The sequence below is a fragment of the Diadema antillarum genome, unplaced genomic scaffold (genome assembly GCF_040938485.1).
Source record: "Diadema antillarum isolate AM-2024a unplaced genomic scaffold, OU_Dant_1.0 seq00001256_RagTag, whole genome shotgun sequence".
NCBI lineage: Eukaryota > Metazoa > Echinodermata > Echinoidea > Diadematoida > Diadematidae > Diadema > Diadema antillarum.
In genome coordinates this window covers 284,298-308,708 of record NW_027272040.1, presented here as the reverse complement: position 1 = coordinate 308,708, position 24,411 = coordinate 284,298, and the positions used below count along the sequence as shown (strand labels likewise).

At 40.3% G+C, this 24,411-nt stretch overlaps 1 protein-coding gene across 1 annotated transcript in view; it reads left to right on the top strand.

Moving 5' to 3' along the window:
- LOC139745350 (fatty acid hydroxylase domain-containing protein 2-like) overlaps nt 1-23,402 on the top strand; it is a 35,467-nt gene extending 12,065 nt beyond the window's left edge. The window contains exons 3-7 of the mRNA XM_071655745.1: nt 37-238; nt 2,862-2,983; nt 14,221-14,429; nt 19,499-19,771; nt 21,877-23,402. Of these exons, the coding sequence (XP_071511846.1) occupies nt 37-238; nt 2,862-2,983; nt 14,221-14,429; nt 19,499-19,771; nt 21,877-22,051 (981 nt within the window). The 3' untranslated portion in view covers nt 22,052-23,402. The remainder of the gene's footprint in view (nt 1-36; nt 239-2,861; nt 2,984-14,220; nt 14,430-19,498; nt 19,772-21,876) is intronic.
- The last annotated feature ends 1,009 nt before the right edge of the window (nt 23,403-24,411 follow it).

Here is a 24,411-nt window from a genome sequence, read left to right as displayed (position 1 = left end):
GTTAACCTTGTGAATGCATTGTGTGTTTGTCAGCAGGGAGGCTGGGTGACCCATTACTGTGAAGTCTTCACCAAACTTGCCCTCATTGTGGGAGGCTTTATCATCGTGGTGGGAGCTTTTCGTAACACCGTCACATACTACTTGCAGCTCTTCTGGGGTGTGTCTGGTGACTTCTGGATGAGGCAATGGGGAAAGATTTATGATTTCTTTGAAGGTGATCACCTCAACATTTCACTAGGTATGTATGAGCTTTTCACAAGTTAATATGTCAACACACTGAATGGAATCATAGTTCTGTTTCTGTAACTTAGCAATGTCATGTTTCTGGTTGTCTCGCCCACGTAGTGGAAGCGGACCATACAATGTAGGTTTCACTTTTTCGGCCTGCATCGTCAACAATTTGGTGGTCACTCTCTCTAACTTTCCACAGCTTTGAGCTGTGACCACCAGTAACTGACACTACAGGTACATAACCTGAATAATGCCAGTCAAGTTTGAATATTGATGAAGTCCAACAAGATAAAAGTTCTAAACGGCTGCAAACTTTCCCTGATAAGCACTGTACTCACAGTATTGTGGTGTATTCTCAATAACTTTCCATAGATTTGAGCTATGATCTATGAGTTTAAGTAATTGCAATAATGGAACAGTTATGTCCGACCACATACAGTACATTCACTAAGTCTAGAAATAGTATAAAACATCGTGTTCAATAAAATTTAGGGGCTGTTATTATCTTTTTCTGTACAATATAAAGCCATTCACTTTGCAAAACAACAAAATTTCTATAGCACCTGATCATTTATTATTTGTCCTTTATATCTTGAATAGTACGTATATGTCAGACCAGCATAACATACGTTCACCCCAAAATTTTTATTTTGGCATGAATTCTATGCATTGCTTGTTTGAAGTATTCTGCAGAGGCAAAGATATCTCATTAAAGTATTCTCCAAGATCATATTCTCTTGGGGGGTAATGCACATTGGAAATAGAAAATAACGTGACATCCCTGAAATGTACACTTTTACCTTTGAAATGCCCCCATGCATTTGTTTTAGAATGATTTCTCATGAACATGATCATCATATCTTTTACATGTCTCCACTATTGCAAAGGTCTGTATATACAGTATGCTAGCATGAAACTTTGCCAAAACAGTATGTTCGTTTACTTGCATCTTTCAAGGAAGACAATCCTTTAATCCAAATTTCTAAACAGCAACAATAACAAGAACCAATAAATGAAGTCAAGAGCATTTGGTGATGTGCTGCCAAAAGTTGCTGTTGACTTTAATTCTGAAAATAATGTGTTCAGTCATTCATGTTTACTTGCAATTCTTTTGCAATTAGCATTCCATTCAAATCCTTTGTCAGCTTACAAATAAAGTGGAGTGGAGAGGAACAAATATTATGGTCACTAGTTCCAGACAACTGTTTCAAAGTCACCATCATGTATGCTATGGATATCAACATGGAAACATTCATAGGGTTGATGCTCTGCTTTTTGACTGGACATGTTTCTTGATAATTGATTGATACGTGTATGTGGCTTTCATTTTTCCTTTTCCTCTATGAATTTTTTTTTCTCTTTGAGTTGGATTTGGCTCTTTAACTTGGACTTGCCTTTGGGACTTGTACACGCACAATTTGTAGATGATAGTGATGACAAGTTGAGACGGTTGGCATTTTATACAAAGAGAAGGGTACCAGTATGAAACAGAAGTTATTTTCTGCCATAGTCATTAAATTCTATATGCACAGGTCTCGGTGCGTTATCTATGGGAATAGTGTGCAAAAGGTATACGGGCAATAATTTTCTGACTCATATTTGATTAGCAATTTGAGCTGATGAACAATATTTTGAATGGTATCCTGTACACTTCTGTGGAATAAAACAGCTACAAAAAAGTTTATGTAGCAGTGATGTAAAAAATGCAAAGCAAATTGCAATGCAATACCAGGAAAACCCAATTACCCCTTCGCATATATGACTATGGAATTGTTCAACCCTCGGGGCTGGGCCTCGTGGGTTTAGAGTCGATTCCTGAAGTATGTCATGAACACTTTTCCTACTGATGTGCAAAAAGAAAAAAAAGATCATCATGGTCTGTTTTACAGAAGGATGGACAAGGTTTTTCCAGAAATCCATTGTTTTAATTGTATTGCTGTCAATTACTGGCACTAGGCAGATTTTCAGGATGCATTTCATTTAGGTTTGTTGTAGACGCAAAGCCATGCATCAGTATACAAGTGATGCACATTACAGGTATGAGTGCATCAGTCGGAATTGTGTGCATAAGGTAAAAGTTCTATGGAATGCTTAACCCACAAGGCAAAGCCGAGTGGGTTTAGGCTAAATTCCATATTTACCGCATGCACACTATATTCCACCTATTGGCACATGTCTAGCATTGCTAATAATAGCACTCAATATTTCAGTGGATTAAAGCCACTTTCCATTGCCTCTCGCTTTGTGGGGATGAATTTCCTTTCAAAGGCAGAGACAGTACAAAGACTACAATTTACTTGATGTAGTTAATATGAGAGTACCATGATATGGTTCTTTCTATTGATCTTTGTGAGCCATCAGCTGAATTTGTTACTGGATGAACAGTACCTATGTATTTAATGTTTTGAAATTGCCCATAGGTTTGACTACTTTCAAAAAAAGCAAAAATAAGTGCTTGAAATTTGTTTTATAATTTGAACATGATTGTAATCCAAAGGGAAAATTACTCTTTGAATAGGCATTTGTGTCCCATATATTTACATGTGGGTTTACATTACATAGCCTGATAATTATTGTTATGGCCTTCTGCACATGATCAATATGCCTGCATTGCATACTTATCTTTGCAGCTGCTGAAAGTTTCCTGATTATTCAGTATTGGATTGTCTGTGCATTCTTCTTGACTGTGGATATCTACAAGTGGCCCTCTGTCTTGCTGCGTTACAAGATCCAATCAAACCAAAATGACCCAGTAAGTACATGACACACTAAACCTGCACATGGTCCTATATACCACATTCAATTTTATTAAATATTGTGTTTACAAGTACTTTCTATTCATAAAGATAGAAGGAAAGAGAAAGAGGACTCTTTATTAGTGGGAGAAGGGATGAGGCACCAAATAGAAAATAAGCATACAGACCCATTGGAGAAAGGCCATCGTGGTATGGAGGTATTAATTGTTTGTTTAGGAAGTGCACTAATATTAGCACTTACACACTCTTTGTCAAAAGTATTTTCCTCTCCATCCAAGTTTGTAGTAGGGGGGGGGGTAATGGGGGCTGTCCTGATTTCATTCTTTGCAGAAGTCAGAGTGGGGAAAAAGGAAGATTTATCCCTTCAACCTGTTCCATGCCAAATTCTGAAATCCCCCTAGATTTAATACACAGGTCGCCAGGTTCCCCTAGGGAATGGAAAACTGTCCCAAGAAAATAAATTGATTTCTACCATTCTGTATCACTGAGGTTGTCAAATTATCCCTTATTAGCTGCCTCAGGTTTGAATGTACCTTACTGTTTATAGCAGCATCTTCAAAGTGTGAAGCTTGTAGACCGTGGTGGTTAGAGTGAACCCTCTGAGCCTCATCTGTAACATGAATATGGATTGTGGTGCATTTCAAATTGAACATATTCTGCAAGAATAGGACACTGTATGAAATAAACAAGTTGTTGGAGGGCCACTATACTTCTATAGACCGATTCTAAGAGGCGATTCGTGTATTATGGCCCTCTATCGGCATGGGCAGTGCCAGTACTGCGGTGTTCACGCCTAACCCCCACCCTTCCACCCCTTTCCCTACATTACAATTCCCTACAATGATGCACGCGCACAGAATGAAAAACTGATGCATGGTTGTTTTATTCAATAGGCGTCTCGTACTGAGTGCACGAACGCTTGCTTAATGCGCGAACCTTTTAACCGGAGGGCCAAACCCCAAAAAGTCGCTTACTTAACGAGTGAGTTGCACTCTCTCTACAAACTAAGTAGACCATGCTTATTTTCAAGTTTTTATTGTAACAAACAACATTCCACTGGTCTACCTCAAAAAATTTGTTGCGAAAGCCTCCAAATCCAAGATGGCGTCCAAAATGGCCGCCATATTTACTGAATTTGTTATTATTTTTCGTAATCTCCGTTGTTCGTTAATATGAGATCCCACTCGTACGCATGCGCAGTCAATTCATTCGTAGCGTGTATTTCTTAGCGGTCAAGTCGCCATTTTGAGCTCTAAATTTCGCCGATTTTCTTTCACTTTGCGATCTTTCGCGTTCTAGTTTTCGGGGTTTCATAGGTTATTTTACCTCCCCGATCGTTTGGTAGTATTTTTGGAGAGTGATGGAAGCGATTTCGGGTTCTTCCACGAAGCCGAATTTCCCGCACGAGAAGCTGGTTCGCGATGCGGGTTCCACCAGCATCGCCAGCGGACCGCGAGCGGGTCCCTCCCCCGGCAGCGATCCGGGGGGAAAGGGTAAGACGGCAGCGGCGAGCTCGGCTAGCCGCGGTGGTAAAGGCACGGGGAAAGCCAAAGGCAAAGCACCGGCGAAGATTACTTCTCCTCCTCCCGTGATTGCACGGAAGTTCGCCAAGTCGGCTGCTACCTCTGAGGTCTCAGACCTTTTGATTAAGAAGCCCTCGATCATGATTGACTCTGAGATATTAGCCAAAGATTCTCGGGCTGTCCAGGACTGCATTCGTGCAGATCCTATTTCAAAGAAGGACAGTCAGGCCTGCATTCGTGCAGAGCCTCCACAGACCACGACCTCGAAGTCGGGACCAAGCACTAGTGTTGGTGGCTCAAATTTTGAACATCGTCTGAATAAACTGGAAGAGATGCTGGGAAAATTGGTGGATCATTTGCCACTTTCTCATCCACAGACTCGTAGTAGTCATGACACGAGAAGTCTCGGAGATGAGGATGATAATCTCCTTTTATCTGACTATGAGTATGACTGCGATCAAGATGATGGGCCTTTTGGCTGTAAACTTACACCAGCGTCTGACTCACAGACTTCTGATTTCAGTGCTGAAACAAGCACTGAAGATAGTAATGCTACTCCTGCCTCTGGCAAGAATGTAGCCATCCCAGCTATTGCAGCAAAATTCGCAGTGCCTCTCAGCGTGGGGAAACCCTTAGATGAGGATATTGCTGGGTCGGTATCCTACCTTGTCAGCCACACTCTTGAACAGGCTGCCCTAGAGGAGACTGGTAAGAAGTACACTAGCCCAGAAAACTGTCCACTACTTGACGTGCCCAAAGTCAACTTGACAATTTGGGAGAATCTCAACCCTACTACCCGGGCTAGGGACCTGAAGCTACAGCGTATTCAGAGCGCTCTTGTAAAAGGCATCACTGCTTTTGCGCAGACCCTTTCTGCTTCGGAGCTGTCAGAAAAACAGCAGGACGCTCTCGGACTCCTGTGTAGCTCTAATTTTGAGCTGAACGCCTTGAGGAAGGACCTCATTAAACCTGGCTTGAATGCAAAATTTGCACACTTGTGCAAGCCTCAGAACCCTGTGACCAAACAGCTGTTTGGTGATGACTTAGGAAAGAAAGTCAAAGACATCCAGGAAGAACAAAGAGCAGCAGCCGGTGTTGTGAAAGGCTCAAAACCTTTCTCAACAGGTAACTCCCGTCAGCGTCCATATTCGCAGTCACAGTCTCATTATCACCCTTACCGCCGACAGACGGAAGCTAATTACCGTAGAATGAGATCAGCGGGGTGGACCACGCCAACCGTACAGGCTGGGTCGGTACAGCGGCCTTTTTTAGGCCAGCGTTCGTGGAAGCCACACACTGCCACCCCGATGACCAGACCCAACAAGGGCAGCGGCCGACAGAGCCCTCAATACCGGGGGTTTGCGGGGGCCCGCAAGTAACTGAGCATGTTAAACCAACAGTCTCCTCATCCTCTGCAGAGGTGAGTACATGCCCTCTCATAAATCTTGCTTGTTCAATGGTGGGTGGACGACTGAAAAATTTCTATGACAAATGGAGAAGCCTGACTTCAGATCCATACATTTTGAATGCTGTCAAAGGATACAAACTCGAATTTGATCCTAATGAATTCCCTACTGTAAGAGGGAAAGAGTTGTATAATTTATCTCGCAGTTCAGAGCTTAACAGTCAAATAGAGGAAGAGATTTCTCGCCTCTTAGCTAAAAATGTGATTGAACTTTGCGAACATGAGAATGGAGAATTCATCTCCAATATTTTCACGAGACCCAAAAAGAATGGTTCCTTACGAGTTATCCTTGATCTTTCTGATCTTAATACAGGCATCCTTTATCAGCATTTCAAAATGGACAACATACATACAGCCTTGTCACTGCTCAGCCCAAATTGCTACATTGCATCTATTGATTTACAAGATGCATACTATTCAGTTCCCGTCCATCCATCATCGAGAAAGTATTTGCGTTTCTATTGGCAAAGTAAACTGTACCAATACAAGGCCTTACCTAATGGTCTCAGCTCAGCTCCCAGACTGTTTACAAAAATGCTGAAGCCAGTGTTTGCCCAGCTTAGAACAGAAGGACATGTAGTTATGGGTTATCTTGATGACACTTTGATAATTGGGAGATCTAAGGATGCTACCCAAAGGGCTGTTTCAGCTACCACTAAGCTTCTAACAGAGCTGGGGTTCTTAATTCATCCTGAGAAGTCAGTACTTAGCCCAGGCCTAGACCTAGAGTTCCTTGGGTTTCATTTGAATACTAGGTCAATGCACATTACTTTGCCAAGGGAAAAACAAGATGACATTTATGAGGTTTGCACCTCCCTCTTATCCCTTGCCGCCCCATCCATTCGAAAGGTTGCTAGGGTCATAGGGAAAATAGTTGCCACGTTCCCTGCAGTACAGTATGGCCCACTGCATTACAGATATCTAGAGAGAGACAAGGTACAGGCCCTTAAGGCAGCTTGTGGTCATTTTGATAGGCCCATGACTCTTTCCATGGAGGCACGACATGAATTGATATGGTGGAAAGAACATATTCATGAGTCATTTAATCATGTTGTCAGACAAAAGGTCAATTTGGAGCTACGTACAGATGCCAGTGCAGAGGGATGGGGTGCTACAGACTTAACCTCTCACACAGGTGGCAGGTGGACCACAGAGGAAGTACATTCAGCTCAAACATCGGGTATTAATTACCTAGAAACACTGGCAGCTGGACTGGCTCTGAAATCCTTCTGTGCAGATAAGAGAAATGTACATGTCCTATTGAGGATTGATAACACTACGGCTGTTGCCTACCTTAATAACATGGGAGGGCTGAAATCAGAAACGTGCAATCAGGTAGTGTTAGACATCTGGCATTGGTGTATAGAACGCAATATATGGCTGTCAGCAGCTCACTTACCTGGGTGCCAGAACAACGAGGCAGACTTCATGTCTAGACACTTTAATGACAGAACAGAGTGGATGCTAGATAAGAATAGCTTTGAGAAGATTGTGGCTAAGTATGGTACACCAGTAATTGATTTGTTTGCATCCAGACTAAATGCTCAGCTACCTAGGTACATTTCATGGTTGCCAGATCCCAATGCAGAGTCAGTTGATGCTTTCACACTAGACTGGGGAAAATTTGCACTCTTTTATGCCTTCCCTCCTTTCTGTTTGGTAGCAAAGTGCCTGCAGAAAATACAAGAAGACAATGCACATGGCCTGCTTGTCGTACCAAATTGGCCTACACAGGCCTGGTTCCCTCTCTTGACAAGTATGATGAGTGAAGAACCTTTGATCTTGAAAAGAAGCAAATCCTTGCTGACACAACCAGTATCTAAGGCTACCCACCCACTCTGCACTAAACTCGATCTTCTTTGTTGCAGGATTGGCGTTCACAGTTCGAGATAAAGGGACTACAGGACAGGACTGTGGACGTGTTGTGTGCATCTTGGAGACTGTCTACACGCACACAATATGGAACTTACATTAAGAAATGGCAAGAGTATTGCAGACAGGAAACTTTGAACAGTCACTGCACTGCTGTAGAAAGTGTTATAGAATTTTTGAGTTATCTGTTTCATGTACATAAGTTGAGTTACAGTGCTATTAACTGTGCCAGAAGTGCTTTGGCCTCGGTGGTGCTGTTGGAGAACAGCAACTGTACAATTAGTACACATCCCTTGGTGACAAGATTCATGAAAGGTGTATTTCATTTACGAACTCCGCTGCCACGGTACAACCATATCTGGGACGTTAAAATCGTGTTAGATCATCTCCGCAAAATGTCACCAGCCAGTAAGCTATCTTTGTGTGAACTTACTCATAAGCTGTGTATGTTGCTCGCACTCACTTCTGCACAAAGGGCACAGACTTTGTTCTACATTCATATTGATGGCCTGGTTTGGAAGGATAATAGCGTAGAGATTCATGTCAGTGACTTGGTAAAACAGAACAAGACCTCCGACAGAGTAGGGAGTACGACTACAATTGAAGAGTATCCTTCAGAGAAGAGACTCTGTGTGGTACGCTACCTGAAAAAGTACATTGAGCGTACAAAAGTGATGAGGGATACGGAAAGGCACCTGTTCATATGTCATAGGAAACCTCACAAACGAGCCAGTAAGCAAACCATCTCCAGGTGGATAAAGGAGACAATGAGTGCGGCGGGTATCGACACTAGAATTTTCAAACCGCATTCTACAAGGGCTGCAGCAGTCTCTACTGCAAAGACAGCAGATGTGCCCATAGCGGACATTCTGAAACAGGCCGGATGGTCTAATGAGGAAACCTTCAACAGGTTCTATGATAAGCCGTCGATCAGGGCAGGACCTACATGTAGGTTCTCCATGGCGGTACTGGATAATCATTGAAGAGAAAGAGTATTATTGGTGAGCTACTATGTCATTCTTTCACCATACATTGCTTGGTTTTTGCAGAAATGCGACCACTTGCTTCAAAATCTCATATTAACGAACAACGGAGATTACGAAAAATAATAAATAAATTAAACGAGAACTTACCTGTTTGAAGTTTGATTTTTATTATTTGAGTAATAGGAGTGTGAGTTAATATGCCCTCCACTCCCACCCTCAATTCAAACTTCAAGGTAATGTTCTTACTCCGTCAATTTACAGTGTATTTCCAGATTGTGGGATTGTGACAGTGGTCGCATTTCCTCATGGATCAGGCAAATCTCACTTGACCCAGTTGGGTCTTTGGTTCAGTTCTCTCACCTAGTTGACATTATGTATTAGACGTCGGAAGACAGTCCGATTGCTTAGGTGGAGATTTGCCTGGGCGACGAATATTGACTGCGCATGCGTACGAGTGGGATCTCATATTAACTCACACTCCTATTACTCAAATAATAAAAATCAAACTTCAAACAGGTAAGTTCTCGTTTAATTTATTTATTTGAAAGATAGAATTTGATTGAAACATCAGATTTCAATAAATTTGATGACATATGAAAGAAAATAAAATTTTCTACAAGTTGATACCACTTTTGTGGGTTATTGTGATAATTGGATTGAGATTTTAAAGAAAAAACACTCATTTTTTGATATTTTTCTGAAAAAAGGAAAATCATGAAAATGCTTGATTCAGCATAAATCAAAGAAAGACTGAAGGATTATCTTAAAACGTTTCAAGAATTTTGTTTGACATATAATTAATATTTGAAGAAAATTAGGGGTCAGCACCATTTTCGGTTCAGAAGTTATAATGTCTCAAACTTGAAAACTTACTATGTAAAAATGGCCACTTTAGTTGTGACAAGACCTTGTTGGTCGTAAAAAAAGTCTGCGCGCGCCAAGACTACTACACGCACCACTGGCACTGGCGCTTGTAGCAGTGCCAGTGGTGCGTGTAGTAGTCTTGACAAACGCAGACTTTTTCTTTGACAAACAAGGGTTTGTGCCTGCAAACTAACTTTTCATACCAAGTGGTAGCTCAGGTGACGCTGATTGCTATTATTTCAAAGTAGATTGTTCTGAAGCAGATGAGATGAAGCAAAAAATATCTTTCAAATAGAGGTAGAAGCTTAAAACAACCTTGCTATAGAAAGTTTAAAACAAAATTTGGATCAATCACTCAAAAAATTCAAGATTGCAGGCCATCAAAGCTGATATAGTGTATTGCGCCAAAGTAAATGTATCATTTCGATTTTGATACAATTTTGTCTGTTTTGCTGTCTTTTTATATGGTTTTTATATATTCTGAACATTGTAATGCCATTTCAAACCATCTTAGGTTTTTATGGAGACATTTTTCAGAATGCACCATGAATATTTCTCTAAAAAGTTTTAAAAATGAAATCAAAAATGTTTATGAAAACCATGCAGAAATTAACATCTTTCCCATATAATCAATATTTGGAGAAAATTAGAGGTCAGTATTGTATTTGGTTCTGGAGTTCTAATGTCTCAAACTTGAAATCCCATTTTACATAATATGTTATTTACACGCATCTGTTCCCAAAGACGTCACAGAGGGTCAAATCCAAGATCGTGCTTACTTTTCGAGTTCCACTCTGTATATAAACAAGACCATACATAATATTAAGCATACTAAGCAATGTTCCGTAAGTACACCTCAGTAGATTTGTTGCAAAGTACAGATGCGGTCCAACAGGGCCGCCATTTTATTGAAATTAACATTTCAAACATAAAATTTGATAGAGACATTGGATTGCAACAATTTTTATATGTCATATGAAGGAGAGTAAAACTTTCTAAAAGTTGATACCACTTAAGCTGTGTATTGTGATAAATTGGGGGGGGGGGTTGTTTGCTTCTCTTTTTTGGGGGATCCATATTTTTATATTGTTTTGAAATAAGGAAGAAATGTAAAAATGCATGATTTAGTATTTATCGAAGAAGAACTGCAGAATTATTTTGAAACCTGCGATTGAGATTGAGATTTACTGAGATTGAGACATAATTCGTATTTCTGGAATTACAGGTAATATAATACACTGTTGACAAGTTAACATCTAAAACTTGAAAAGATTGTATTTATGCATTATAGATTTTGCTTACAATGTGTCTACAGTCATGGTCACATGATTGTAATACCGTAATGGTCTAGTGACTTGCAAGTACCTGCAAAGTAACTTTTCATGCCAAGTGGTAGGTGACGCTGGTCGCTATTACTGTAGCATTTCATCATAGTAGATTGTTTTGAGGCAGATAAGATTGAACAGAAAGTATTTTCCAAAAAGAGATAGGAGCTTAAAATTTGGCACAAATTTTGCCAATGTGTAATATTTAGCGATAAAAATAGTATCCACACAAAATTCAAGATGGCGGTAATTAATAGAGGTTGTCATTCAACTCATTATTTACCATTAGTGCACGTAAAACAAAAACCCAGCTTTACTTAATTCCTCAAACTAGTTCTAAACTGTGAGTTAGAGATTAATGTACAAACTTAAATCAGTATAATTAATGCTAAATATTGTTAGATATACTAAATAGATCTGATAAGAATGGTTTTTTTTATGTCAACAGTTATCATGGTTATGGTTTCTTGAAAAGAAATGGTGATATCTCCGTATGTTTTAGGCTTTATTATAATTTTTTTTTACATGGTAGAATGTTTTGTAATACAACTAACCTGCACATATAAATCGAATGTGATATCTCTCCCAATGGTAAACAATATACCTTTAGTGTGCTGCGTCAACGTTAAATCTCAACTTATAACTTATAATTTGATATATTTTTTAAATCTCCGTATATTGCTGTGTACATGTTTCTATACATCCGAACGATATTGTACTAGTGTAAACCATATTGAGGGTCTTTTTTTTTTTTGGGGGGGGGGGGGGGGTGGAGCTCATTCCAGTGTTTGGGTAAGGCCCAATCTTTGATAAAAAAAGAAATGCTTCTGTATCGCAGATATGCTTTTTTACTTAATATGTAACTCTGCTGTTGTAGAAACGTGAATGATGATGGTATATATATGTGTAATAATGTCTGATCCGTAGATGTCCTTGAAAGCCCTTCTGATCCGAACCCCCCCCCCCCCAAAAAAAAAAATAAAAAAATCAAACATGGCGGCAATTTCTCAACTTTGCTCTTAAATGTGTTGTGCGAAATTACTTTTCAGGATATTGTTCGAATAAAATTGCCCAAATTGATTATTCGTGCTGTATATTCACATTTACAAATAAGCATGCTGAAACTGTAATTTCCGTTATCAGATTTTTCTTACATTGTTTTTAGGCTGATTTCATGTGGGTTATAGTGTCACAATTGATCTGAACTTATGCCATTGGTAGATGCTTTCCTATACTGAGTATTAGATATCAGGATCACTCGAGAGTGGAAATGTTCATTTTCATGCATTTTAGAATGACCTCGGGGAACACTCGAAGAGTGACGAGTGATCCCTAAGCCAGGGCCCGACACTAACGGTGGTCCGGTGGCCCGGGGCCACAAAAAACGCACGTCGGGTCACCAAAATGTCAGAAATGAAGAATTTGGTGGCCTGATCGGATCACCAAAAAAGGTCGGATATTTGCCTTTGGGCCACCAAAAATAAAAGTTAGTGTGGAGCTCTGCCAAAGGTCACTCTAAAATGAGTGAAAATGAACATTTTCACTCAAAAGTCACTCCAATTTCACTCTAAATTCACCGTTTTCTGTTATTCACTCCTCACGTCAAAAGTAAAAACTTCCACTCGATTTGTTTTTTTTTTCTTTTTCGGAGAGTAGAATATCACTGGTTTAGAAAATGTGTCCATAAAAACTTAAGACGGTTTGAGATAGCACAACAGACAAATTTGTATCAAAAACAAAATAATACATTTAATTTGGCGCAATACACTATGTCAACTTTGATGGCTGTCATCTTGATTTTTTTTTGAGCGGTTGATCTAAATTCTGTCTTAAACTATCTATAACAAGATTGGTGCCAAGTTTCAAGCTACTACCTCTATTTGAAATTTTTTTGCTTCCTCTCATCTGCTTCAGAACAATCTACTTTGAAATAATAGCGATCAGTTTCACCTGAGCTACCACTTGGTATGAAAAGTTAGTTTGCAGGCACAAACCCTTGTTTGTCAAGGAAAAAGTCTGCATTTGCCAAGACTACTACACGTACCACTGGCACTGCTACAATCGCCAGTGCCAGTGGTGCGTGTAGTAGTCTTGGCGCGTGCAGACTTTTTTACGACCAACAAGTTCTTGGTCACAACTAAAGTGGCCATTTTTACTTAGTGAGTTTTCAAGTTCGAGACATTATAACTCCTGAACCGAAAATGGTACTGACCCTTAATTTTCTATAAATATTAATTATATGTCAAGCAAAATTCTTGAAACGTTTCAAGATAATCCTTCAGTCTTTCTTTGATTTATGCTGATTCAAGCATTTTCATGATTTTCCTTTTTTCAGAAAAATATCAAAAAATGAGTGTTTTTTCTTTAAAATCTCAATCCAATTATCACAATAACCCACAAAAATGGTATCAACTTGTAGAAAATTTTATTTTCTTTCATATGACATCACATTTGTTGGAATCTGATGTTTCTATCGAATTCTATCATTTAAATAACAAATTCAGTAAATATGGCGGCCATCTTGGACGCCATCTTGGATTTGGAGGCTTTCGCAACAAATTTTTTGAGGTAGACCAGTGGAATGTTGTTTGTTACAATAAAAACTTGAAAATAAGCATGGTCTACTTAGTTTGTAGAGAGAGTGCAACTCGACCTCTGTTTTTAGCTTTTGGCCCCCCGGTTATTTGTTACAAGTGCGTGTACTCCTGCTACAAGTGCGCGATAAACATGTTTACCACTGTGACTCAGTCTGCTTGTCTGCTGCCCTCTACAAACCTGAATCAGTCTTGTAGCTGTAGTGATTAGTAACATGATATGAAAAACAAAAAGCTTTTTTTTGGTTGTAGCATTATTGGATAATTCTCATGTTTACCATACAACTGCAAATGGAAGGAAACTGACCAGAAATGGATACAATTTATTAGTGGAAAATGAGCAAAGAAAATGAGATTCCATTGGGATTCCAAACCTGAGACCTCTGGATTACTAGCCCGGTGCTCTATCAACTGAGCTATAGAAAGCCCTATAGTACAGTTTGTGTTCATTCCAGAAACCCTTAATTCTCCAATACCTTTGGCAATCCCAAAATGTCTTTAGTGCTGTTGAATGTATTGAAGTGTTGAGAGAAGACAAGCTTCAATGTATTATTTTGCCACAACCTGAGTGAGTGCAAAATCTTGTCTGTGTTTTAATCAACAGATTCCCCCTGGCAAGCTGAGGAGGGCTGTTCTGACGGTCATTGCTAACCAGACAGTGGTTGTCTTGCCTTTAGCTTTGGCTGTATATTATTACATGGGATGGAGGGAGTGTGGCTTCAGTCCATCAGAGTTACCCACCTTCCAGTGGGTTATGATTGAACTCTTTGTCTTCATCATTATAGAGGAGATGGGCTTCTACTACTCACACAGGTACCTGAAACTCTCTCATTACACATTACTACTCACACAGGTAACTCACACCACTACTCACACAGTTAACTCACACCACTGCTCACACAGGTATCTTTTATGACATACTACGTACTACTCACACAGGTAACTCACACCACTACTCACACAGTTAACTCACACCACTACTCACACAGGTAACTCACACCACGACTCACACAGGTAACTCACAACACTACTCAAACAGTTAACTCACACCACTACTCACACAGGTAACTCACACTACACAGAGAACCCTTATTACGCCTAGCTCACACCTTTGTGTTTCGAGCTTGCGTATTGCCCGAACGCAGTCTAATGCATCCTAACATAGTACTACGCAATGAAACAAGCTAATACGAGGTCAATACGGAGACTAATGCAGAGGCTTTGCGTTCTAGCTCGCTAGTTTGAATTTTTCAAATATCTGCAAATGAACGCAAGATCAAAATCCATATGAGCTAAGACGAGGGACAACCAGCTAATGCGAGCAAGGACGAGCAAGGACGAGTGACAACAAGCTGCTTAACGCAAGCCAACGCAGCTTTACTTTGAACTGCGTTTCACTGCGTATGGTTGCGATACCTGCTCGCCTCACCTCGCATAACCTCACGTTAGTTCGCATTACCTCGCTTTAGCTCGCATCACCACACACTATTCTTAGTACTCTGCTCGCATTTAATAGCAAGGACCATTGCGGATGTAGCTCGCTACATTGCGAATCTAGCTTGTCCGTCGCTCGCTCCCCTTTGTTCCTCCTCGCCTTACCTCGTTCCTCCTCGTTCCTTTTCGATGCTGCTCGCTTTAGCTCGCTATGACTGCATATATATATCTGTGAATACAAAATCTAGTTGAATTTGATTGAAATTTACTTATTTGACATGAGAAACACAACATGCTTAACAAATCATGAAGCTTTTGTAATGATTGTGTGCTTTCAGCAACATCCAATCCAAACATATCATTTTTAAAAACGCCTTTAACTGAGTTCCCCGCTATTATTGTAGATTTTGTGGAAAATCCTGTTTTTCTCAAAGTGTATTATTAGTACCACACATATGTATCACAGAAAAGTAATTTTGTGTTTTTTTTGTAACCAGTAGTATGCTCTGTTCTGTTCTCAACAACTGCAGGTATATCAATAGCAAGGTTGTCATTCCTGTTATGGTGACCATAGGCAGGCCATTCTTAAAATTTTTGAAAAATTTTTTTTTTGAAATAACCTGTAATAAAAATAATGTCTTGACCAAAGCGACAGTTGGAAGACCTTTTAATAAGGAAAAGTTGACTTTAGACCTTAAAAACAACATCAGAATCGATTTCATTTACCCAGCAAACCTCTAATATAGATTTTGAAAATGATTGTGAAATGTTAACCTTTTTTCAATGCAAGTGACTTGAATTTCAGATGGCGGCCTTATTGGATTTGGCGGAGGGCGCCCTTCTTGGCGCCCATCAAAAATGGAAATATTAATGGTATGGGCAACATGTGTACCAAATGTGGTGCTTTTGGAGGAATTTGAACCAAACGTCCTTTGTGCCCCCCCCCCCCCACAAAAAAAAAATCCCTGCAAAATGTCAAAACTTTTCACTGAAACTCTCTACGAGCTTGTATGCAGCAGGGCGAACTGATACGCAGCGAAACGAGCCGGAACAAGCAATAGCAGAGACTCCGACCCCAAGCACCTTCTGATCTGGAGATTCTCCCGCCTGAAACCCCTAGCAAACGGGAGATTCCAAGTTGATATGCGCGAAGCGCGAAATTCATTGCAGCCAGGGTCCAGTCTATGGTTCTAGATGGTCTCTCGTGCTATCTAAGGCTTATTTTTCAACATACGATACAGCAATAAGTAAGAAATCCTTTCCTAACGGGAGACACAAAGCCAGGGCGGGAGAAATCAAATCTCAAGCGGGAGAACGGGAGATTGTGCAAAAATGGGCTTTCGGCAGGAGATCTCCCGTCGAAAGCAGGAGAGTTGGAGTCTCTGCAATAGTCTAGTTAAAGCGAGTGGATGAGCAGTGAAACGTGAAAAAAAACGAGTTAATGCAAGCTGCTATCGAGCAACGAACGAGTGGCGAACGAGGTACACGTGCAACGGGGCGAGCGATCTTCGTATTGAATCGTACTGTTACGAGAAATGAAGCTGGAGCGAGGTGAAAAGCAAACTTAGGCAAGCATAGGCAATCATTTTGTAAAAAATAAACAAGCTACAACGCAACAATGTGACTGCTACAGAATATTTTGCCACGGAGTGCTGCGTGAGGCTACTTTAAGGCTGTGTTCGGCTAACGGAGCTATACGCAGCTAAAACCGCAAGGGTGTGAGTGGGCTTTACACACTACTTCTCACACAGAGAACCCTTATTACATACTGCTACTCACACAGGTATCTCTTATTACACACCACTACTCACACACGTACATGTACCTCTTATTAACTCCGTCAAGGGAGGTAGTGGGGCAGATATGTGAAAAAAATGCTCACATCCGGCGGAAAGTATGAAATTTTGCATAAAGGGGTATTTTGAGGCGCTGATTTCGAAAATTGCCGGATCCAAGAGATCTGATCACGGGGTCGGCCGCCATTTTGAATTCCAAAATGGCCGCCGTCAAAGATCCGTATCTTCAGTTCTGAATGACATTAGCCATTGGAATTTGATATATAAAAGCATGAAGATATGATGACTTCAATAACAGACTTATTTGATATGTCTGACAAGCTGCACGGCAGCCAATTTGAATTTAATACACATTTGCCATGTTGGAGTGTTGAAAATCTCTATCTCGGGTTTGTAAATTAGGCTACCTGATTGAGCGCGCGTTTGTAACTGATTGAGTGCACGCTGATGTATTTACATTGTGACGTCAGTGAAAGGTGCATTATGCTTCCTTTTTGCTGCACTTTTTGACATGCCCGTGAATGTTAGTAGTGATGTTTGTCTTCGTAGCCACATTGGAATTCAAAATAGCAGGCATTGCGTTTGTCAGACACATCACATCAGTTAATAGTTTAACTCAGTATGTTAAAATACTCGTTTACACCTAGTTTCAGGGTCACTCACCACTTAGAAATCGAGATAGAGATTTTGAATATTTCGTCGAGGCGGCCATATTGGAATTCAAAATGGCGGCCATTCGATGTTGGTCAGACACTCCGAATCAATCTGTCATCAAATTCAATGTGTCAAAACGCTCATGTGTACCGAATTTTGGTGCCACAGGTCATTCAGAACTGAAGATAGGGATCTTTGAATTTGTTTTGTGATGGCGGCCATATTTGAATTCAAAATGGCGGCCGACCCCGTGGTCAAATCTCTTGGATCCGGCAATATTTGAAATCAGCGCCCCCAAATACCCCTATATGCAAAATTTCATACTTTCCGCCGGATGTGAGCATTTCGACCACTTTTTGTTACATATCTGCCCTACTAAGGAGGTTATGTTTTTGTTACCATTGCTTTGTTCGTTCGTTCGTTCGTTCGTTTGTTTGTCCGTGTGCAAAATAACTCTAAAAGTAGTTAACGGATTGGGATGAAACTTGCAGGAAAGGTTGAGAATGACACAAGTATTAAACAAACGATTAACTTTTGGTAGTGATCCGAGAATTTTTGGGGAATTTATGAAGGATTTTTTATATTTTGGCAAGTAGGGTCAATGAACTTGGAGTTCAGGCTGCGCGTATTTGAGGTTTGCATGCGCGCACTAAAGTGCGGGCTCTAGTTTCTGCTGAGGCGAGGCGCGCATGCAGCTGAGGGTTTTATGACGTGACAAAGGCTTCTATATTGGGAAATCGGGCGACTTTCAGCACACTTTAAACACTTCAGCATGCTATAAGTACGTATGGGGTGGACATATCTCTATGGAAGAACAAGATCAGTGATGGAAATGAGCTGCATGCTTGGCGGAGGTCTGCGCTCTCAGAGTGCTTCTCTAGCTACATACTACTACTCACACAGGTAACTCTGACTACACACTACTACTTACACAGGTACCTCTTATTGCATAATATACATATGTAGCTACTACTCGCACAGTCATCTCTTATCAGATACTACTACTCACACAGATACCTCTTGTAAACATTACTTCTCACAGAGTTAACTCTCAATAAGGCCGCAATGCCGGATAAGCCGCATCTCGACTTTGGTGATGAAAAGCGGAAGAAAAAAATCAGAGGGATTTTGTTCTGATCAAAACATGATTTTCTACATTATTTTTCTATTGGAAACGTTGTTATTTCTATGTGTTTCCACATGTTTCCTACCGATAACAATAACAATCGGCACATTGCATAGTCCTATACATGATTATGTGTGTCGGTTGAAAGGAGATTCTCTGAGTTGGAAAGACAATAGAGTAATTTGCTTGTGCTGGCGTATAGGCCTCACCCAGACTTTACTGCTTTATTGTTGCTAAAAATAGTGCGGCCTTATCGCCCGCAAATACGGTGCTGTTTTTTCCTTATCCTTCCTTGTTAATCATCAAGTCACAAATTTAACTACAGACGGCAGAAATCTGTGACAGTTTCTATATTCTTCATTTACCACCTTCTTTGGTCATGAATTGAATTACTTACTTTAGAATAAAGAGTACATCTTAACCAGAAAGTTGAAATCAATTTGTCTAATGTGAGCTCTTTTTATGGTGTAAAAGTTTGTTCGTTAAGTCAAACTTAGTCAGGTGAATTTATCTTTTACAGAAATTGACATTTGGTTCAATAGTGTAATGAATTGATATTTATTATCAGATAGATGCATGTCAAAAAAAAAGGTCAACACAGTTATTTGATTTACTTATAAAAGGAGCTTATTAAGGAGAGTTGAATGATACTAAAAACTTTCATCGGCTGGGGATGATGATTTGAATGGGGATGGGGATGAGGAGTTGAATGGTTTATCTGGGAATCTTCTGTGCAGTTTCTCTCTTCCAATTTTTATGGAGATAAATGTTTCTTTCATCTGCAGTGCATTGAATTCCCATATGATAATGATCAAGCGCATCTAGTTTCATCTTAATGAGACTCTAATATAAATCTCTCTTCTTTGATACAGGTTGTTTCATCATCCTCGTCTCTATAAATACATCCACAAGAAGCATCACGAGTGGACTGCACCCATCAGTGTGGTAGCCATCTACGCACACCCAATTGAACACATCGTTGCCAACACTCTGCCTGCAATCATGGGGCCTATGGTCATGGGTTCTCATATTGCCACTCTCTGTATGTGGCTCACAATTGTACAGACGTCGGCTATCATCTCTCACTGTGGCTACCATTTTCCTCTACTGCCCTCGCCTGAAGCTCATGACTTCCACCATCTTAAGTAAGCCTTGTGTTATAGTGCTACATGAGTGATGGGAATTAGCAGTGCTTAATGGGTACAGGGGAAACTCAGTACAGGTGGAACCTGATATAACAGACACTGGCATGAAGAGATACTGAATATTGTAAGAACATTTCCACAGTCTCAATTTTTTAGCTCACCTGAGCCAAAGGCTCAAGTGAGCTATTGCGATCGCCCTTCGTCCGGCGTCCGTCGTGCGTCGTGCGTCGTCCGTCGTCCGTCGTCCGTCGTCCGTCGTCCGTCGTCCGTCGTCCGTCGTGCGTCGTGCGTAAACTTTTTACATTTTCATCTTCTTCTTGAAAACCCCAAGACCGATTTTCATCAAACTTGGCAGGTAGCATCCCTAGGGGGTTAGGAACTCAATTTCTTAAAATGGGCACCATGCCCCACCCAGGGGGCCCCCAGGGGGGCCCAAACCCCCCAAAATTAAGGAATCTGTAAAAATCTTCTTCTCTAGAACCAGAAGTGATAGAGCTAAGTTAATACTATGAGTTAGTACATTGATGACTGTAGTTTCAAGTTTGTTCATGGCAAAATTAGGGGTGCCCCCCTTGGGACCCAGGGGAGGGGGGTGGGGAGGGGTTCTAATGGGGCCTAAATTGTACATTTTCATCTTCTTCTTGAGAACCCCATTACCCATTTTCACCAAACTTGGCAGGTAGCATCCCTAAGGGGCCCCCAGGGGGCCCAAACGCCCCAAACTTAAGGAATCTGTAAAAATCTTCTTCTCCAGAACCAGAAGTGATAGAGCTAAGTTAATACTATGAGTTTGTACATTGATAACTGTAGTTTCAAGTTTGTTCATGGCAGAATCAGGGGTGCCCCCCTTGGGACCCAGGGGAGGGGGGTGAGGAGGGGTCCTAATGGGGCCTAAATTGTACATTTTTATCTTCTTCTTGAGAACCCCATGACCCATTTTCACCAAACTTGGCAGGTAGCATCCCTAGGGAGTTAGGATTTCAATTTCTTAAAATGGGCACCATTCTCCACCCAGGGGGCCCCCAGGGGGGCCCCAAACCCCCAAAATGAAGGAATCTTTAAAAATCTTCTCTAGAATCAGAAGTTATAGAGGTAAGATAATACTATGAGTGAGTACATTAATGACTGTATTTTCAAGTTTGTTCATAGGAGATCAAGGGGTGCCCCTCTTGGGGGCAGGGGGGGGGGGGGGTTGGTTGGGAAGGTCCAAATGGGGACCTGAATTGTACATTTTCATCTTCTTCCTGAAAACCTCATGATGTATTTTCATCAAACTTGGCAGGTAGCATCCCTAGGGGGTCAGGATCTCAATTTATAAAAATGGGCACCATGCCCCACCCAGAGGGCCCCAGGGGGCCCCAATCCCCCCCCCCCCCAAATTAAGGAATCTTAAAAAATTTGGGCCCTTATTGTACAGTTTCATCTTCTACTTGAGAATGCCTGGTCAAATTTTGGTAGAGCTGTGAATAATTTAGATTAGTGACTGCGTGAAAGGTGAACTTGCGATACTCAGGTGAGCGCTAGACCCGCGGGTCTCTTGTCTCTCATGCAAGTCAGTGTATTGTGCATATTATGCTTGTAACAAAACCAATAATTTAAGCCAAATCTCATAACTTCCCAACAAAGCATAACAAAAAGAATTGAACTTATCGAAGTGAGAGTGAAATACCCACTTCCTACATAAACATTAAAAGCTATAAAGAGCAGCAAAGGTTGGTATGACTTACCTCACCAAACTAGGGACAGTCAAAGGCAGATAATATGACTTACCTAGCCAAAACCAGGGCACTGGATTTCTACACATCTTAAACAGTTTGAAAGCCTCCATTTCATGACCAGTGCAGGTGTGAGTGCTGGCAGTGGGTAGGCATCAGAATATGATATTTCTTCAACCATCATGATGATGATTAACCCCAGAGAGTTGTGTATTGTGTAGAAAAGTTATTGGAAGGAATAGCACTGCATTTTGACTTTCCTGAGATGAGAGAAGATTAGTGTACTGCAAACTTTTGATGCTTCCCAGGTTTCAAGTCAAGGTTATAATAGCTTCTTTTACTGGTATATTCACAATTTCTGTAAATCCACATTTTGATTCTGTCTATTAGATTCACCAATAATTATGGCACATTGGGCATCTTGGACCGTTTCCATGGGACTGACAACCTGTTTCGGAAGACAAAGGCCTACCAGCGACACTTTCTCCTGCTTGGGCTCACTCCAGTTGCTCACACCTTCCCTGATGACCCAAAGCACAAAACAGTCCCATGCAAGGAGGAGTGAATCATTTCTAGGGTGTATCTTGGAATGTTGCTCCAGTTATAAAGCTTGTAGTGCAATTGTAGAGCTTAACAATTCACCACATGTATGAAAAGCAATGTCTAAGTATCTTAGTACAACACATTAAAGGAATGTAATATGTATGCATACTGCAAAATTATTCAACTTATTTTGTTCTCGAATACATAGGTTAAATATTCCATTTTAGATGCTTAATGTTGCATAAATGAATGAGATGTGGGGCAAAAGATAACAGCCCACATACCAGAGATATGGTTTGTTGTGTGCATTTGGGGTTTTGGTTGGGTTTTTTTTTATGACAGAGCTGTTTAGCATGTTTTTTATCTATGTGGCAGCTGGCACTAGAGTGTGTTTTCTTCATATGATTAATGAATGATATGCTCTTTCTCCATATGACTTCATTTTTCATGTGCCATATTCTTTATCCAACTTGTTACCCCACTTTACAGAGAAGTAGGAATTATTCTAGGACAAGATTATGAGTGTGAATAAATGATCAAAATAAGGCATAGTGACAAGTTAGTATACATCACCTTCTTGTTGAACTGCACTGGTGTCATGTGTAGCTATCAAAGCAAACATTCAATAAGCTTTACTGCACATTGTATTGCAATTTGCTGTGTGTATGCCTTGGGAGATCTTTTACCATAAGTGTTAAAAGACAGTGATTAAGAAAATCGTGTGTCACCTTACATTAGTCAAGAAAATACACAGTAGGTATTATAGCCAAAGGCTATTGCATGTTGCATGTTATTTACATCATACACAACAGAACAGAGGTATTAGGCTGTACGCTGCCTGTACAGTGTAACTGCATATGTGTATACTATTTAGCTGTGCGTTGAGGGTGAGTGCTTCTACTAGTATGTTCTATGAATGAATCTGTTAAAGTTACACCTGTACATTTCCCTTCTGGAGTCCTGTAGATCTATGCAAAGTTTGTACAATATGTTAATAATTCTATACATGTATTTATCATTAAGGCATGTCAGTCATTTGATTATTTTTTCCTTTGGAAATATTCCAGTATGGAGGCTTACTGGGTTTTAGGCTGCCTGAATTCAGGGTATTGAGTGGTCCAAGAAAAAAGAAACAAACGAACAGCTCAGGTTTCACATTCCCTCTTCTTGCCTTCTGTTATTGGTATAAAACTGTGATGTTTGAAATAATAATTGTACCCCTGATAATTGCGCACATTCCCCTTATGATGTGCAACCAATAAATGATGCATCATGCGTTACCCCGGGGTATCATGTTGTGTAGCGCCACCTCATGTCCACTTGAAGACAGCCGCAGAGAAATGCATGCACTTTGTGTGCGTGTACATAGTCATTCCCATGCCACTCTTTGTTATACTATGCATGCATGGTACAGACTGTGCTAGCAATAGCGTGTGCTTCAGTGCAGTGAGGTGGCTAGAGAGAACATGGGGTATATTGAATGTTGAAAAAAATTACACCAAATAATTTCCCACTTTTTGGCAACCCATGGTACAACCTTAAAAAAAGCAATTTAACAAAATGGCTGATTTTTATTTGGTACCCCGGGGTACCATTTATGTCATCAAATGCAGCATATTGGTGTCAAGATCGGATGTGGCTTGACACAGCATTCAAGTGTCCATCTTGTTGAACAAGACTTAAACCATATACTTTAATATGCCAAGACTATTAAATTGTGGACTTTTTATAGTTGACTGAGAATTCATTGTGACACTGAGACAGACTTGTCCAGCAATCTCTCATTACAAAAACAATATGGACAAGATGAATAATATTGTGTGTACACTATGTCATCATTCCTGTATGAATCTCATGCCCAAGATCACATGATCACCAAGCTTTCTGATCACATGACAATCAAGCTTTCTTTGAGCTGAAATTCCAAAATAGTCACAAGACTGATTCATGTTATCATCAGTTTAAAGTATTTGATATAGACATTGTGATTTGCCTTCATTCATGTTGTAAAATGTGCAGAATATTGCCCCCTTGTCTTTTAAAGCATTTTTATTTTAAGTGTTTTGAAGTGTTGTAAACCACATACTCTCTTTGATTAAATGAGGAGCATTTATGATATTGGTGAAACGTAATTTGATTTTATGAAAATTATATTGTGTACATAGACTGCTTGAGGCTTAGGGCTGTGAGTGTGTTGCATGTGACATATGGGAAATACTATATTACAAATACTGCAAAATTGGAATTGTCTTCATTCACTTAACATGAGTACAAGTGTATTAAAATCTTGTGAAGATTTATGATCTCTTTGTCACTGCTGTGTTTCTCCTGCCTCTTATAAGATACTTCCATAATGAATAGTTCAGAAGTAATCTCAACTTC